At 41.9% G+C, this 19,337-nt stretch overlaps 1 protein-coding gene across 1 annotated transcript in view; it reads left to right on the forward strand.

Annotated features, from left to right (window-relative positions):
- The window catches only part of GPC6 (glypican 6), a 1,001,808-nt gene that overhangs the window by 252,731 nt on the left and 729,740 nt on the right, over nucleotides 1-19,337 (forward strand). The window contains exon 2 of the mRNA XM_024567031.4: nucleotides 5,396-5,554. Within this exon, the coding sequence (XP_024422799.2) occupies nucleotides 5,396-5,554 (159 nt within the window). The remainder of the gene's footprint in view (nucleotides 1-5,395; nucleotides 5,555-19,337) is intronic.

Genomic DNA, 19,337 nt, shown 5'->3' on the forward strand with positions numbered 1-19,337 from the left:
GAGACGATGTATAAAAAGATGAGGAGAGTCTAACCTTTACCAGACACAGCTAACTGACGGTGGGGAATTTGGTTATTCGAGGATGAGAGAACTTGGAGAGGACCATGCACTCCAAAGAGGGCTAAGTCTAAATCAAATATTGCATTCTTTTTAAAAAAAGATTTTTATATATTTATTTTTAGTGTTTATTTTTAGTGGGGAAGGGAGGGAAGCAAGGAGGGAGAGAAGGAGAGAAACATCAATGTGTGGTTGCCACCCATACGCTCCCTACTGGTGACCTGGCCCACAACTCAGGCATGTGCTCCGACTGGGCATTGAACCAGTGACCCTTTGGTTCACAGGCCCATGCTCAATCCACTGAGCCACACCAGCCAGGGCCAGATATTGCCTTCTAATGAAATGGAATTCGGAGGTTCAGAAATTGAAGTCCTCTGTTTTTGTGAGATTTTGCTATCTTCTTTTCACTTTTTAGGTTTTGATTTTCTACCTACTTTCTAGGAAGTGCAAGGGTAGTCATTTTCCTCTACACTGTAAAGCTCTATGAAAGCCAAGAGCCTGGCTGGCTATCTAGTCTCTGAAAGGTGACTCATTCGGGGCACTTTGTGTTGGCTGCTCATTTATTTGGCAGGTGTGTTCCGAGGGCCTCACATGTCACTGCCAAGGGCAGTGAGTCTGCTCTAGCAGATGCACAGAGGCTGGCTTCGGTGGTTAATGAGACCCTGCTGTCTCCTGCTCCTTCCCACCATGCCACTCACGAAGCCTAGTCCTGGCGGCTTTCAGACCAAAGCCCATCCTTGGAGTGAGTGTGACGTGGCAGTATGACATCTCTGCTGTCACCTCAGCCTTTTGGAGTGAAAACAGACATCTGGCAGACATTTGGAGTAAGATGTCATAGAGAGTGACACATAGTTGAAGGCGGTTTTTAGAGGGAGAAAGAGTCACGTTTCTTCTTTCTTGGAAAAGAGATGACAATGTGTTGTCTGAACGGACGTCCCTGAGTGCCTGCCCATTCTCTAACTTCTGGGTAGAGTACTTCCTTCCACATCTACAATTCCCCTTATTTATTTTAGAGCTACTGAAGAGGTGTATAAAAAACACAGGGACTCTGCTATTCACTGGCATGAACTTCAAATGCCCTAAGAAAGCATGCACCTGTTTAAGCCGATGGCATGAGCCTGTTGGGCATGAACTTCATGATGTGCACATAGAAGGTTATCAACAAATATCTGATGAATAAAAGTATAATCAATATGGTTTCACTGCCACATCTACATTTATGGTTTGTCATTCTAATCTTCTGGAATGAGCCATTTAGTATCTTTATTATTAGTGATCTTATAGGTGTCTAAGGGCACTCCAATCGAGTTAATATTTTATGTAACTATATAACAGATAACAAGTAAAGAACCTATGCGGCTTTGAGAAAGGAATGTCAGTGGGAAACTCTTCACACTTTGTTCTCCGTAAGTTACAACTTTAGAAGGATACCATCATTACATCAATTACTCATACATGTCAGGAAATATGTAAGCTGAGAAAAGTTTTATATTCTTGCTTTAAGGAGAATTTGGAACAGGAAGGTTAGAGCTAATACATCAGGGCAGCTGACACGTGTGATTTCAGAATGGAAGTAGTTCAGGTGTCACCAGCTCTATGGTCTCCGTGGTAACTGCTCAGGCGCTCTAACAGCCGTAGACAATGCACAATGGATGGGTGGGGCCTTTTTCCCAATAAAACTTTACTTATGAACAAGTAAATTAGAATTTTATAAAACTTCCACATAGCAAAATGTCATTATTGTGATTTTACCTATTTACTTATTTTTGCCCACCATTTGCTCGCAGGCCCTACGATACATGATAGGCTGCATTTGAGCCAAAGGGCATGCTTTGCAAACTCTGTTCCGGGACCCCAGACAAAATGAATAAATAACAACCCTCTCAGAACCCACGTCTCACTGTCCTAAGTCTTTTTGGTCATCAAAGTCAGTTTGGGAAGCATCAGGGGCCTCAGGTGAGGGGGGAAAGGAACTGCACTTTAGTAGTTCAAGCTTTTCACAACCTTCCTATCCAGCGACACGCTGGGAAGGCTTCAAGGCTCAGCCTCAGGTCAGCCACACTCTTCCGGTGCCCTGATCCTGTGCACATGGGACACTGGATGAACTTGGCACAAAAGATCTGCTCTTTCTACAGCAGGATTCGTCTGCGTTCAGGTGATCTCTCTACCCCTCACTTTCTTTCTCCAAGCTTGTCCACCTCTGTCTCTCCATCTCTCTAGTTTTCTCTCTGCCAGGGACCTGCACAAAGGAGGAGAAGGGAATTGACTTGTCGGGGACCCTTTCGGTTCTAGAAAAGGTCTAACACTGCTCTGAATGAGTAAGGCAGCTTCTTACATACACCTCCATGACCTTACCACACACAGACACACGCACTCCTCAGCGAAGTAATTTTGGTTTAAAGCCGTCTCATTAAGAAGTAAGTATCTTTCTGCTTTAATTTATTATGGCATAAAATACTGATTTTCTTTGGCTCATTAGAGATTATGTCTCCAACCCAAAATTTCATGAACGCCGATCCATGGTGTTTTTTCCATAAATTCCCCCCAAACAACTGTTTCCCTCAGGTCATAAAATGTTTATTTTCTTTTGGTCCTTCTGTATGTTTGTTTGTTTCATTTTTACAAACTCAGTTGTAGTGATTCAGAAGTACAATGCAGTCCTGATGACTAAATCTTGAGAAATGGATGTTTCATTTGTGCATAAGGCAGAGCAGGAAATGGAGCAGTGGAAATAAGAAATAGGACAGCGGGGTTTATGAAAAACAGTTTATAAGCAGGTCAGAAGGAACCCGCTGCACGGTTGTCCATTCAGCCTGAATAGAGTTGTGTCCTTACTGCTTACACTTGATATCTTAGTAAAAAAAAAAAATAGTGATTTGCGAACCATTTGCTTTTGATAAAGCCATACTTATTCCTTCCCAGTACCTTAAACTTCAGAACTATGCTTCTCAGTGGGTTGTAAGTGTCAGAATCACTTGGGGGAAATTTTTCAAAATATATGTCATTTTATTGGTCCCTGTTTAGGTAAATCAGTGCCTTCAAATCAGAACTTATCAGGGACACATCTGTAGCGGGACCATCTGAGGTAGCACTCACCTCAGCGAGTGAGAACACTGCATGGAGAGCCACAGGATTTTTCAGTGAGAGGGACTTCAAAGGAGTTTATTACAGGCTGTGGATTTTGGTTGGGTGATTTGGGGGAGGGGTCACCGTAGCAGGGTTTCAGACTACATTGGATGCTGTCAGAAAGCCGAGGTAATTCTACAATAAGGTTATCTCCATAAATCTGATCAACAGCGGGGAAGGCTAGGAGGAGGATTAATCTGTAAATGGTAAAGAAGGACAACACCAGACACTTCATTTTGCCCCAGACAGGAGGTGTGCGGCGCTTTGTGGATGGGATGGCGACCTTGTTTTTTTCTGTGCTTAGACACGGTTTGAAATGGCCTTGTTTGTTGCATGTTATCCTGGCCTCAGAGTAATCTTGTCTGAGGCCGGTATTCTGTGAGATTGTTTATTCGTAATGGAGGATCATGACCCAGCACTGAGTGCTGGGCTGGCTTCTGAATGTCAAGGGCGGTTTGTTTTTCTTTTTAAATATTTACCCTCTGCTCTCCTCTCTCGCACAACTGTCCGGGCTACTACATTGTAATGGCATGGCGTGTTTCCAGGTTTTTATTACAAGACAGTTTAAATGTACAGAATACGTTCATAATATAATAATCATCATGTATCCATTAAGCAACTTAAGCAATAAAAGATTATAGATAAAAGTATTTGAGTATTTCTTTCAAATCCTAATTCCTCCTGGAGGGAACTGTTATCTTGAATTCGATGTTTGATATTCTCAAGTGCAATGTATTTTCATTTCTTTTTAAAAAATATACACATGATACTTTAGGGTCTCCTTTCCTTCCAGGAATTATTGAGATCTAACATCAGTACACACTGTTTTCATTTACTAATTCTGGGGTGGTTTTAAGTAGGCACTAAAGCGCCAAATTGCGTGAGGGATCATGAAACACCCTACAGATCACCCAGTGTCACAGGACGAGATATTACATGAGTAGTTAAACGTTATAAATGACGTTTAATCACCGCATCAAGTACATGTGGTTTTTCAAATGGCCTCCAGTAACTTTGATTGCAGGGGCTAATGGTTGGTTTTATTTAGCAAGATGTTGGTGGACTTTTCTTCTTCCCTCCAGACTCTTAAACATGTTTGACACGAAAGGAGCTACATCAGTTGGAAACTCATATTTTAATTTCAGACCATTTTAATTTTATGACGCAAAGGCTTGGCTCCTACTTGCAAATAGCACCAAAGAAAGCAATATGGCAAAACAAGTGGCCTGGAATAGAGAGAAGTTTGCGGAACTGAATACAAAAACTCCCATTACCTTTTACTTTACATTTCTGTATAAGCGTTAATTAAAACCATCAGCGCCTTCTTCCTTGTAGGTGAACATTTTCTCTCTGAGTAGAAATGTCAACTGAGGGAATGTGTGGCCCATGGGACCTGCCATTAAAACACCCTCACTGTCATGCAGAGAAAAGCTGATGCACTCTATCAGGTGGACGGGCAGAGGGGGAACACAGGCACGGTTGCCACCTTTCCTTGCCCGTGTTGTCTGAGACTCTGGAGATGGGACTGTCTCTTGCCCCATTGAGGTTTCCAGAGAAGCTGTATTCAGTACAATGTATTGCATCTCTTGTCACCTGGTGTTACTTGGAACATTTCAAATAAAAACAAAATGTTGCTGTGGTCTTCTGAGGTCCTTTATAGACCTTCATTTACAACCCAGGGTCAGAAACTAAACTTCAGATGTCTCGGTGCATTTGGGCTGCTATAACAAACATACCGTAAGCTGAGTGGCTTATAAACAGCACGTTTGTGTCTCACCGTTCTGGAGGCTGGGAAGTCCAAGGTCGTGACTCAGGCAGATTCAGTGTCTGGTGGAAGCCTGCTCCCTGGTTTACAAATGGTGCCTTTTTGCTGGGAGAAGGGAAGCATCAATTAGCTCTTTGGGGTCTCTTATAAGGCACTAATCCCATCCCTGCCCTGACCACTGCCTAAAGGCTGTGGCTCCTAATGTTGTCACCTTTGGGATTCGGATTTCCACATGAGAAGTATGGGTGGGCAGACACAAGCAGCATATACCCTGGCACGGGGTCCCACAACAGTCCAGAACATTTGAAATGCTAAGTACACTGGGGCGTGGAGGAGGTTCCTGGAGGGGGCGATGGAACAGGCACCCCAGGATTGGAGGGAAACGTGAGAGAAGAGAACTCCCCCACGTCCTGTCCTCTCTTCCTGACATTTGTCTTCTCCTTGCAGGGGAGCACTTGAGAATCTGCCCTCAAGAATACACATGCTGCACCACGGAAATGGAAGACAAGTTAAGCCAGCAAAGCAAACTGGAGTTTGAAAACCTGGTGGAGGAGACGAGTCACTTTGTGCGCACCACTTTCGTGTCCAGGCACAAGAAGTTTGACGGTAGGTGGGGCGGCTTCCACTTTACTCTGGTCTCGCGGTGCGTTTCTATGAGAGTCTCGGTCTTGTCTGAAAATGTATCTTAAGCAGGAGTTTTTCATTCCCTCTGAAACATTTGTAACATTTTTCTACATTACTTACTTTTATTGTATTTCCCCATTACCATTTCTCCCCCCCATATGCTCTTCTGCCTCCACCCACCCTCTACCCTCATGCCCGCAATCACCACCCTGTTGTATGTGTCCATGAGTTCTTTCTCTCTTTTTTTCCTTTTTGCTAAAAAAACAAACAAAAAAAAACCCCCAAACATGAGCTTTCGTGATGGTTTTGACAGTAATAGCTTGAGAAAACTCAAGGTAAAGACCAGTTTTGCATTTGGGCTTTGCCTGTGAGACTTATTCTGAAAGACTTAAGCTCAGTTTTGTGTTATGCGAGTGATTCTACTTCAGGTTTTGTTCTGCCATAGCTTCTCTTCACTTTTCCTCTGGGCGTTTTTCTTTAATATAATTCAATGTCATTTAAAATTATTTGAAATACAACAACATTTTGAAGAGGACAGGCAAGGTTTAAATACCAGTGGCGTGGTCTTTATTTTAGAGTTCCCCCTTTGGATAACGTAGCCACGTTTTACATTACGGCTGCCGTGCTTCCTACACAAGGTTTAACCCCTCCATTGATTTCCTGATTGTACGCAATTGACTTCATTTCTATATTCTATTTGTTAAGTAAACCTCTTGTATTAGAAAGGACGAAGGGTGAATGCAGTGATGACTATGATTTCAGCACGGAATTTTCTCGTCAGAGCCTCAGAAAACTATTTAAAAGCAACCTGACTTTTATAAATCGAATCAATAAGGATGAAGTTAATATTCTTCAGTGGTGGGTTGTATTAAGAGTGAGTGCGCCTAACTATGACTCGTGGTACACCAGACTCACAAATTGGGGTGGACCTTGCTTGTGCCTCAGTCTAATAAGTTGCCCTGGGGCAACAGAACTGCCCTTCATTTTCTTCCCCCTCTCCAGTGCCTGCACAACGGAGCCAGTGTGGAAAAGGCTGGCCGACGTTTCCCTTTTCCTTTTTTGTTTTCCTCTCTAGTAGGTAAAAGGTTCTGCTTCATTGCTGCTTTAAACGAGTGTAGCCACAGCATTTGCTTTCAAATCAGTCCTGCGAGTTCTCAAAGGCAGGTCCGCCCCGTGGTGTTTTCAGTGCTCACGATGAGGTGGAATTTTCCGTGTAAGCGAATGGGACTTCTGTTTCCTGCAAGTATTTTTCAGCATTGTCACGTTCTTCCTCTGCCTCTCACCGGTGTTTAACTTTATTATCTGGATGTAAATGAAAAGGATTTCTTGTTTTGAAGTGATTCTGTGAATGCTGTTCCCTTGAATACACCTAGGGAGTACCTGGGGGTTACCCTTGATTGACAAATTACAAATGCAGTGACATTCAGGAGCCTCTGAATGGGCTCTGTGTTTGAGGAACTATAATGTATCACTTCACATTAAGGCGAGTTGAGACACTGTAACTTCTGTTACAGAAAGCTGGTAAGAGGGACCTGCTGTTGCTGACTTCTTGCCTATGTAGTTGGAGAACAACTCTAGTGCTTTTATAAAACTGCAGTCTACAATAAGAGGAAATAATACCAGGGCAGGTTTTACAGTACATAATACATATTATTTTTAATGATATTAGAAGTAAGGTGGCTTTATGGGAAGTTTTTTTAAATGAGTAAAAAAGGTCTTCAACAAGACTGAGCCAGATACGTTTTATATTCTCATATCAATATTAATATCTTTGAATTTACAATTCTTAACCCCACATCTCATTGACCTTACTAAAGAAATCTCTCTGTCTCCTTCCCTCCCCCTTCCCGACTTCCTTTCCTCCCTTCCTCCCTCTCTCCCTCTCTTTTTACAGGTGTGTTTTAACTTATGCTAATGTGCTTAGGGGTATTACCTCAATCGGTTTGACAGGACATTGACTTTGCTGAGATTAGATCTGACATAGAGGGTGACGAATTCTTCAGTAACAGTGCATTTCATTGCAGTGGCATTAGACTGGAATGGGAGAGAAATTAAGATTTTTTTCAAGGAAGCTTTTAGCCCAGACTTTTTAAAAAATCTAAACATGATCCTGATGAACTCAACTTCTGAAAAGCTCAGTCTTCAAAAGCAATAATTATAAAAACATGTAAATTAAAAAGTAGCCACTAGATTTTCTGCCCTTTCTTTTGGCAACTTCATGAAGGTTGGTTGTGCAATTGTATAACTTATCTTCTTATCCCTAAAAGTGATGCTGCTAACTCTCATTTTAGGAATGGTGGTGCATTCATGTGGGTAGCTTTCCATTTTTTTTTCTTGCCTTTTTTTTTTTTTTACATTTCCTCATGGCATTTATTGATGAGTATCAGTTGGTGTAAGTGCAGAAGATCAATCTAGGATCAGTTATGGAATGTTACCCTCCCAGCCTTTTTTTCCCTGATAAAACCAATGGTACACTGAAGGGCTTTGGATTTTATTTTCCTGAAAGGTGACTTTGCAGGAACACCTTTTAGGGATAAGAAGATGGCCATACAGGTCATTTCTGTTCTGTGAGTCATTTTGCATTATTGCCGGGGTCCCTTGATCCAAATTGTCCATTTGCATTTCTGCTGCTGGCCCCATTTCCTGGATTTTGCCTGTCTTTATTGGTTATGTTTTTTTTTAATAATATGAATGATGACTTTATTATATGAGAAAGTGACCACGTTCCAGCATATTTTCATTACATACAATGACTTCATCCAGCCTGCTATTTATTCCTTCCAGTGTATTCTTCGTTTCACATTTTGTACTTCATTTCTGAATGGTCCTTTTATTTTACAGCTTCGATGTCTTTTTTCATGCTCTTTAGCATCCTTATAGGCATTACTTTGAACTCTGCATCTTCCAAATTGCTTGCCTCCACTTCATTTAGCTCTTCTTTTGGAGATTTCCCTTGTTCTGTCACTTGGGATGTGTTTCTTTGTCTCCTCACTTCAACTGCCTTTTTGTGCTTGTTTCTATGCAGTAAATAGATTTGCTGTGACTTCTAGGCTTCGTGGGGTGGCCTTCTGACATAGGTGTCCTGAGGGGCCCAACGGTGCAGTCTCCTTGATCGCCTGAGTTGGGTGCTCAAAGAGTGTCCCTTGTTTGCATTATGTGGGCCTGCCTGTTGTCACTGAGTGTTGATTTCTGTTAGCCACTCTGATGTGGCAGTGACCCTCGGGCTGGCTGACCGTGAGGCTCAGCTCCTACCATAGCGTTCAAGCTGCTGTCCAGGTGCTGACCACACTTACCGGAATTCGCCGCAGCAGGGTTTGGTGCCTGCTGAGATCTCTCTTTGGAGATGCTGTTTGTGAAGCATATTGGATCCTGCTCTGATGCTGTCTGAAGCTGGTCCCTGGGTGTGTTGGTTCTGCTCCTCTTGCAAGGGATTGTGGTACAGGCCAATGTCAAATACCACCTGTGACTGCCCTGGGTGAACTGGAGCTACAGATGATCCACATTTTGTGGTTCCCTCTGCTGGGCCTGGGTACATGCAGGAAGAACCGAGCTGTACACCAATGCTGGCTCTTACCAGCATCGAGCCGAGGAACAGGTCAGCAGAAGCCTCAAGGCACCTGAACTAGCTCTGCCCCCGCCTGTCTCCAGCTGCTTCTGCCTGAAGGCTGCCCTGCTAGGTTCACTCCCTAGAAGCTCTTCAGAGTGTACTTCTCAGTAGAGCCTAACCTCCACAGGGCGGGAGTATTGCTTTCCCCCAGCTGATGCTGCACAGAGGGGATTGCCGGAGAAACATGGCATCAGTGGTCCAGGAGAGTGACTCAGCACAGGGATGCTGGTGGCTGTCCCTTCAGCTTCCTCCCAGAGCCACACACCCTAGACTCTCCTCGCACATCTCTAGTCCACTCTGCCTTCCATCTGCCAGAGCCCAGGGTGCGTAGCTGTAAACAAAATTGTGTGCATTGGCCCTTTAAGAAGGTGCCTGTATCTCTAGTGGCCACTTGCCTCTCCCTGGTAGACACATGCCTCTCTGGTGTTACGTGGCCAGCTCTTACGGGCTCTGTGCTCTGGGCTGGGGGTGCCTGGCTGTGGTAGAGTCCTTACGCTTTTCAGGGGGAACATTTGCAGCTGGGATATCCCACCAGAACCACGGCCACAGGCCACTGCCTCTGGGGACAGGGCCAGCCTTTTTCATGTCTCTGTCCTTCCTGAGAGTCTCAACGTGGCTATTTCTGTAATTTTTTTGGTTATAAGATTTCTCTTCAGCTAGTCTTCAGTTGGTTATTCAGGACAACTTTTCCTATAATTGAATTGTAATTCCAGTTTTGTCTGGGGAAGAGATGAGTGTAGCTTCCCCCAACTTCACTGCAATCTTGGATCTCCCCATAGGTGACTTAAAGTTCGACGTTTCAAAGCATTGAGCATAACGTAACATTCTACTCATTGTTCTTTTCCAGTTTCTGTGAATATATTTGGTAATATTTAGATAACACTGTACAAAATTGTAAATACTTATTGGGTGTTTGGAAGCTAAACCTGAATTAATATGAATTCTTCTCCACTTCCCTAAACGGCCAAGTTTTGCTCTACATACCCACTAGCCTAAAATATATAGGTGAGACACAATAAATTTGAAAAAGTTTGTATCTGAAGACAATGATTAGAAAAATATATAATATCAATTGCAGAAATTTTTGTTCTTTCACAGAGAAATTCCTATCCTTCAATAGCTAGATTTTTTTTTCCTTTTAAACATAGAATGGTCCGACCACTGCCCAGATTCCCTCGGAATTGTACAGAGACGGTTTCCATTTGCTCGCTCTCCAATCCTGACCTTCTGACACACCCCAGTAGGGATGCACACCCAGCCAGGTGCACGGCCAGGTCGTCAGAGCGTGACCCTTGTATTTCTTATCTCTCTCACCTTGGCCCAATACCCAGACAGCCAGAGAAATGCAAAAACAAATAAACAAACCGTAGTAAATACAGAAAAAGGAGGGACGTCTTTGTGCACCCGCTCATTTTCCTGGCACATTTGTGTTTTGTGACTCTCTGACCTGTCTATGGTCAGGGGTGTTCAAATCCCACTGGTTGTCATGCATGTCAGTGGCTGCTTGGTAGGATTCTAGGAAAATGGAGAACAACTAAACATCCGATAGCAGTAACTGTAGTAACCTCACCCTTTACAGGTGTTCACCTATACACCAGGGTGAACAGTGCTGTGAAGGGACCCAAGGATTCAGTGACAGAGCCAGCATTCCACCCCAGGTTGCACACTGCTGAATCCCTGCTCCTGGCCACCACTATCTTTTGGGTGCTTTCTAGTCCCTAACTGGGCTGAGATTTTATAATTCTTTTTTTTTAAGAGATATTTTTTAAAATTTATTTTTAGACAGAGGGGAAAGGAGAGAGAAAGAGAGGGAAACATCAGTGTGTGGTTGACTCTTGTGCGCCCCCTACTGGGGACCTGGCCTGCCATCCAAGCATGTGCCCTGGCTGGGAATTGAACTGGAGACCTGTTTCGTTTGCAGCCCATGCTCAATCCGCTGAGCTACACCAGCCAGGGTGAGATTTTACTATTCTATTTCTCTGTCTCCCTCTGCCTGTCCTGCCCCAGTTATTGTGGGGAGGACATAGAAACGTCTTTCAGAGAAAAGTGTTTTATTTTTTTAATCCTTAAAAAAGGAAAATTACCCACTTAAATATAGTCCAGCCTCCAAGGAACCTGGAGTTTAGAGAGGGTAAGTGGCTTGCCAAGTTTCCACCTAAATGATGAAACCAAGACTGTAACCTAATACCCTCTACTTACATCAGACTTATAAATAGTAATGTGATAGGAAGTCAATAGTTGCTTGGAATTCTTACTTACTATGCTTTTATTGGGTTTGAGTGGACACTGGCTAAAATTTACTGATATTTTTTTTAACAAGGCAGTAGTAATGTTGGTGGGTAAAGAATCTAGCCATGTTTTTGGTAAATGCAGAATGGTATTCAATTGGAAGTTGTCCCTAAATTGAAAGGAAATGAGTGTTTTGTGAAAAAATGCTATTGGACCAAGAAAGGCCGATTGCTTACTCTCCTCTCTTCACAAAGCCCAGTAGCCTCTGTCTTGGTTTAGGCAGCTGCATTCTCTGCTTTAAGAGCACGTATGGAATGTTTTATTCAGAGACAGGAAAATTTAGTTCACCGGATATTTTATTTTGTTTATTCTTTTCTCCATATTTATTTGAGCTGAAATTTATTCACATTTGAAATTCGATATGAGATTTTTTGCTGTTGTTTAGTGTATTCTTCTTGGTCTTATTATTTTTTTCTTTCTTGATTTTTATTTATGTATTTTAATGATATACATTTGTCCAGAGAGTTTGGCAGCAAGTACATTTTTAAAAGCAAAATAAAAAAAAGTTGAATAGTAATTTCCATTTTTCTGAAGAACTTATTCTACAGTAACACCCTCAGAATTCTCATTTTATTGAATGTGGAAATAATTTATACACAACACCGTAATATTTTTATACCGCAAATGTGCTGTGTTTTCTTTTAAAATATCATTTTTCATCTATAGACTGTAGAGATGGCAATAATGTAATGATATATTTAAAATATGGCCTAATTTTCTCAGAGAATATACTTATTTAAAAACCAAGAAAACCTAAGGAGTTTTCCAGATGGTGGTAGAATCTTCTCTATTTCCTGTCACATGATGAGTGTGATTCCAGTTTGGGAACATTTATTCAGAACCTACCATACAGAAGGCACTTACTTCACCAAGTGTGTAGTAGATTTAAAAAAAATATGACTGATAATGTCAAAAATACGCTCACAACCTGTCACAGAGTTTACCTCATTGCAACGACCTAAGAGTAAAACTACCACAAAAGATGACATAACTGTCTCATAAAATAGAACCTGTTGGAAACAGAAAGGGGCAGTCAAGTGCTTTATTCAGGGGCACAAAGGAAGACTTTGGGAAGAGGTAGAAGACGGGATCTTTAAAGAATGACTCCAGATTGCTGTAGGGAAGGGGCAGCAGGAGGACAGAAGTGCCAGAGATTCTGTGTCCATGTTCACGAAGACATTGGGACTTGTAAACATGTTTACTGCTGAGGTTTCCAAACAATATGACTTCATTTTCATTTAAATTTCTCTGTTATGTAGATATTCTTTAGAAAATTTTTTTGGCTTTGTGTCAGTCTGATATTGTTTTGTAACAAACACACATACAAAATTTCAGGGCATAAACAAGAGGCATTTATTTTTTCTTAGTGCGTGCTAGGGTTGGCTAGAGTTTAGCGTTTTGGGCTGTGTTCAACTGGGCTTGGTTCTGAAGTATATTTGATCTATTCAGCTCGCACAGGTCTCTTATTCTTTTGGAAGCGGTACTTTTATCTTGGGCGCATTCGTCTCATGGTGCAGTTTGGAGACTGTTACAAACATGGAGGCATGTTCCCTCTTAAAGTTTAAACTAGAATTGACGCTCTATCTTCCCAGGTTCTACAGTATGGGCCAGAGCAAATTTCATGGTCATTACCAACATGAATGGGGCAGTGGACTATATGACTCTCAGGCAGGTTGAGGTGGGGGAAGAGATGAACATGTCTCTATTCTCATCTACCACAGTCCTCAACAGACAGCCTTTGCCATTTCCCAAGCAATGTTTTATGTTCCATATTTGCTGTTGTTTACAGGGGTGGGTAGATTCTCTAGGAACTTAAGAACAATAAGTATTTCCTAAGTAAATCAGCTAGGCAGACACACCTGTTTAACAACTACCTCCCATATCCTCCCACACTGGCAAATACACACACACACACACACACACACACACACACTGCTTCTATGATGTGACTCAAAAATAAGTAGATGTAATATTTCAATTTTTTATGCTATTAGTCCCCTTCCTCACTGTACAGTATGATAAGTGAACTGTAACTCATAAGGGTTATAATGTTAATCGTGATTGGGAAGAATTAACTGAATGCCATTTTTAAGTTTGCTAGGCCACTGTCTCGGTGAGGAGTGTTTCAATGGCAGGGCACTCCTAGGGAAATCAGGATGTGTTGACTTGGGTTTTAAAATTAGAGAAACAGTCTCACTCGTATTGGAAAGTAATCTGCCAATTCTCCCAAAGGACAGACCTTCGAAAAATAAGAATCAGCCAACCAGGGATTTGGCTTCGGCAGAGCTGGTACACAGATTTGTCAGTCACAAGCGCCTTGGTTTTGCACAGTGTTGGAATATATGATGTGTTGTTGGGTGTTCCTTAAATGCATTGCACAAGAACGCAGACCTTTGTACAAGGACATTTGTCTTCCTAGTGTCTCCCTTTCTCTTTGGACAGATCTCTCAAAACAGACACACACAGCTGATCAGCAGCTTCATGTCCTCTGTGTGATTGACTACTGATCGTTCTCTAATTCTCAGACCCCGATTGCCCACCTCAAAATAACTTAAAACACATTATGCTCCCATTGCGGTTGTAATATTATCATCTTATTATCACCAATTCCCTTGCATGGTGGCTTCGCCGAGCAGCTGTTTAACAGACAAGCCAATTTCTTTTAAGTATTGCTCCATCAGACACTGAAACCAGCCCGACCAGAAGGTTTCTTGGTCATGAATGTTAATGAGCAGACAAGTATCTGCTCGCTGACAGTGACTCACTAATCCTTTGAGTAAGGATGGGCAAATTGCAGGAGAACTTTTATCTCAGTGACGTAGATCTGCCTCCGTGTAGAGAACACTGCCTCCCTTACTGGGTGAAAATGAAGAAAAATATTTAACGGTGGTGTGCTTAGAGGCCAGTGGAATCAGTTTTGTCTTCAGACCTGCGAACACCCTAGCTCAGTGTAGCTCATGGTTCCTCAGCATAGTGGCATAGAGAGCGTCCAGGTGGGGGACCTGTTATCCCCAGTTAGGAGTGACATGCCTGGGGAACCAGTGTAAGTCACTGGCTCTCTAGTGGCATCAAGAGGTTCTCGATCTTCCCTCCTGATAAGAAATTGTAATAAAATCCGAGCACCCTCGTCCACAGAGATAATACCAGATTTCCCTTTCCTAACAATAACAAAAAAAAAGGCAAAAGCTTAAATAAGAAAAACATTTCTATGCTTTTTAAAGATTCAGAACACAATAATTGAAGGGAAACTTGATCTGCAAGGCATCGTTTGTCCTTAAGGAGTCCCTGCGGTGGACAGGTAGAGAGAACAAGGTGGGCAGATTCGTGACCATGGCTGGCTGATGATTCCATTGGGGTTCATTATTAGATTCTCATTTTTGTGTGGTCTTTAAATTTTTGTAATAAGAAGGTTTAAAAAAGAGAGAAATCACGTGAGCATGTATACAATCGAGGGGTTCCAGATAGTAAATTCATTCTAGACACAGCACAATGTCAGCAGGCCCAGCCTCTCTTACTTTTCTGTGTATTTCAATTAGTCACACAGAGCACAACCTTTTCAGACTGCAACACAGCTGATCAGGATCTTAGCTCAGTCGAGGCTGCTGAGTGTCTGCTTCTGCCCAAATCTTTATTATTGTTTGCTGGATATGACATCTCTAGTTTATTACTACAAACAGGCCTGTTAAAATAAGGCTCCATATGAGATATCTCCCTGTTGTGTTTCAAAATGTTAAACACATACTTAGGAACTACATGGGCCCGAGACAAGCAGACTCTTCAAACACAATCATTGGCAAGATTTGGAGAAAACATAAAACGTAGATTATACATGCATTATAAGTAACATTTCTTCATCACATTGTCGTCACCCAGTGATTTTTGGTTGAACGACAACAGTGAAATGAGCTCTTAAGAGTCTGGCCTTTTTAGCAAATCCAAAGGTAGGGGCAGCTTGCATAAGCGATTAATTCCGCATGCCTCCGGGTATTCCAGGACACGGGGAGGGCGGGGCATCCTGACCCCCACTGTGGCAGTGCAGGCAGTGACCAGCTAATAAGCCTGCATGGTTCACAGAACTCAGATAAATTTTTAATAACCACTCATCACAAACTTCAAAATGTTCTGTTTATGATGCTTTAAAGGTTTATTGTATTTGTTAACTGGACAAATATTATTCTTGGGGATGACTATAAATAGCCGCACGTGACCTTCACACTTTTTCCTGCCTACCTCGTGTGTAATTGAATTCAAACAACTTGCAGATGAAAGGCAGACTCTGCAATTCGATAACAGGAAAGTAGGCCTGTCAGGTCTTCCTGTGTTGGAAGAAACTGTACGTCTCCACACATTTCTTTTTTTAATTTTTGAATATTTCTTTGCGTAGTCATCTTTTTTTTAGAAGAATAATGCTGTGGTCGTTACAGATTTTAGTTCTCTCAGCTCTCCTGTCTCACTCCTCAATGCTTATGTCGTTGACACCTTATCATTTCCACTTATTTAGTGTCCTTCTAATAGTATTCTTTAATGAAAAGAGATGTATGATCTGTTGCATACTCTCTGTTGAAGGCTAAGCTCATTAACTATAGGGATAAGGTCTCCTGCCTCCACTTTATGTATCTTTCTGCACCTCACTGAACGCTGAGCCTGTTTAGTAATTCTGCCGTGTTGTCTGGCCGTGGCACCGACCTGCACAGACCCAAGGACACAGACCGGTCAGATGGATTACTTAAGGACCTACAATAAACACAGCAAAAGAAAATAGGAAGCTTTGAATTCTAGTTATCTATTAACTCTTAGGGTCCATAAACTGGAAGTCCTATTAGGCTTCAGCAGCATTTGCCCCAGTAGATTGAATGGAACTAATTGTAAATTCCCAGAACAAAGGTGGTCTTTACTTAGAGTGCAAGGGTAAGCCCTTATCTCAAAGATCGGGACGCACGTGTTCTTCTCCATGTCACGGACTCACACACAGGCAGACACAGGCATGTGGGCACAGGAGGTAAGGGTGGTTAAGGTGCACAGGGGGCGCCTAGAGAACCGGTTAGCACACAGATTCTTGGCTTCGAATACTGTAGATTTTGAGTCCTTGTTCTGGATTGGACTCCAGAATCTTCATTTTGCTTAAGCACTAGACATGTCTGAAGCAGGTGGCCTTCCGGGCTGCACTCTGGGACACACTTTGAGTATCACTCAGAAGCGTAAAGGGGTAAGTGAGGTTGACGGGTCAGTAATCAGGACTTGGAGTCGAGGCACAGAAGGATGGCAGATTTTTAATTCTTTCTTCTGTCATAGTAGGTCACTTGAAAGTCTGCTAATATATGGGTCCCCACTGTGTAAGGTGTTGCAGAATTCAAGCACCTATTGATCATTAAACAGTGATTTTAATACATTAAGCCAGTCTCCCTTTTTCCCTTCTGATTTTGACAGTGAGTTCTACTCAAGAGTCAGATCTCATTGGCAGATAAAATTTATACTTTCTTAGAATTTTTTATATTTGTGAACTACAAAATTATTTTTTCTCCTTTTATTTTCTAGGTTACAGGATCTTACGACTATTTACTTTTCATAATCTAGAAAATAATTTTAATTTCTCCTTTTTTTTGGCTTGAGTGATATTTTTTGAAGCCAAATAACATTTTTAGTAACATTCTTCTGATTCTAAAGTAACATATGTTTATGGTAGACAACTCTAATACTTTAATGTAAAGTGTTAAAGCATTTAAAGTTACTTTAAATAGTTTTTGTGCCTCATCGGGGGAAACAAAAGACCTGATGTCTAAGGACACTCAGGTCCAAATGTAATAACCAACCAGTGTGTGCTTTCTTATGAAAGGTATTCAATAAAGTGAGTTGGGACAGTCAACTCCTGTGTCGCATAGTTTGTATCTGTAAAATGACTATAAAGTGTAAAGTGGAATCCAGCCCTGGTAGGGTAGGGGATTTCCTATTTTCTGGGGACGATATTCCCCCGTACCTTCTAACATGCTGTTTGTGCAGCTCTGCGTGACTTTCACCGCGACTGAGTTCATGGTCTTTGTTTCCAGTGCAAGCGGAAGCCCTTCAGAATTAGGACACCATAGTTCTGAAGATTTGCATGATCTAATAAATCATGATTTATACTAAAGAATAGGTCAAGGAAGTACTTGAAATGAATCCTCAAATTAAGTAAGCATTTAAGGAAAATGGATATTTAAGGCAAAATAATACAAGAATTTTTAATGTCCTTTTTGAAAAGTCATCTAAGGGCTGCTGACTTTGTCCAATTATCGCTTGGTCAAAATTCCGCACACTCTCCCCAGTGCCCCAAATGTTTTACTCTGGGAAGTGGCTCCTGAGGATGTTGTCAGGCGGGAAGCTTCCAGATCCCCCCACAGGCAGCAATGGGGCCCAGCCTCCTGCCTGGGTTGAGGTGTAGGTTCCGCTGGTCTCAGGTGCACAGAACTCTGAATTGGACTCTGAAACTGAGGAAGTTGAGGAGCCAACTTTAATCAATATCATTGTTATAAACTTTTAAATTACCTAAAACATTCCTAAAATACATAGGTTTTTGAAAAATGTTTATGATTATTTTTCTCTTTGTGCTTCAAAATTAGGAGTCTCTTTATTAATTTTTTTTGATGTAAATTCTCGGTGCCTGGTGAAGTCTCTACATTTCTTTACTGCCCTCATTCATTCCCCACAGTTGAGAAAGGGTCTACTTTGTTCATATTATTTCAAGTTGTATTTTTTAAAAAAGCCCCATAAGCATCAGTCTCTGGAATCAGCTGGCTAGGTTTCAAATACAGGGTTGGCGTTTTGCTCAAATGACATAGGAAGTTTCTTAAACCCTTTGGGTTCTACGTGTCTTCTTTTCAAAATAAGTGAAATAATGAGTTTTGAAAGTATGCACAAGGAGCCTAGACCGAGTCTGGCGAAAAGGCGGTATTTACTAGAGTTTTCTCCTCCCCTGTTCTCCATTCTTATCATCATCACAGGGCTTTCATTCTTGCCGCGAAGGGCTGACAGTCCCACAGAGGGAGTTAGGGAGGAGCATCGGTAAGTGTAATGCAGACATGTGCCAGGAGTGAAAACCCAGATAAAATATTAGGGGGGGATGAAATTATTTCCTGATGGGAGTATCATGCATGGCTTTTGGAGAAGGGAGAATGTAAACTGTCTGAAAGTTACAAAGGGTGTGGGGATGTGGGGGAAGTTAAGGAGGTGGGGAATCCAGAGGAAAACAGGGATCATTCTTTTTATGGAACAGAGGAAGCTTGAATAAAAGGAGGGGTCCCGTTATGAAGGTCCCTGAATATGTTAAAAAAAAAAGTGTAAAAATCAGCCTATTCTCAGCTTACGTAATTAGTGGTCTCACTGACATTTTCTCACAATGTGTCACATCCCCGTTTCAAAAGCAAGTTTGTCTCTGATATTGCTAAATTTCACATTACATTATATTTTATAAAATGTTCAGTTTCGGTCTCAAATATCTTGCATAAAGATTTCCCCAACAACATTATGTACAAATGCAGCAGGAGCAAATGAGGCTTATAGTTGTGGATAACATTCTTTGGAGTCGAAAAAGCTATTGTAATCATCATAACCTGTGTGATTTTTCCATATGAAGAACAACTGTAAACCTACTTTTGCCCACCCCTGTATATAGGACAAGGACCCTGCTCTAAATTCCCATGGACAAAGGTGGTGGACACATAGACAGTAATTGCCCACTCCATGTAATGGGTTGGAGTTTCTTGGAAACAACTTAGTCACACAACCGGCTTAGCATGTAGATCACTGTGGATGATGGTACCGACATCTTCACACGTTCCCATCCTTCACATCATTGAAAATCCCAGCGTTTCTGGAGTTCTGTTAAGATTTTTGCAT

This window comes from Desmodus rotundus, chromosome 13, assembly GCF_022682495.2.
Source record: "Desmodus rotundus isolate HL8 chromosome 13, HLdesRot8A.1, whole genome shotgun sequence".
In the NCBI taxonomy this organism is placed as follows: Eukaryota; Metazoa; Chordata; class Mammalia; order Chiroptera; family Phyllostomidae; genus Desmodus; species Desmodus rotundus.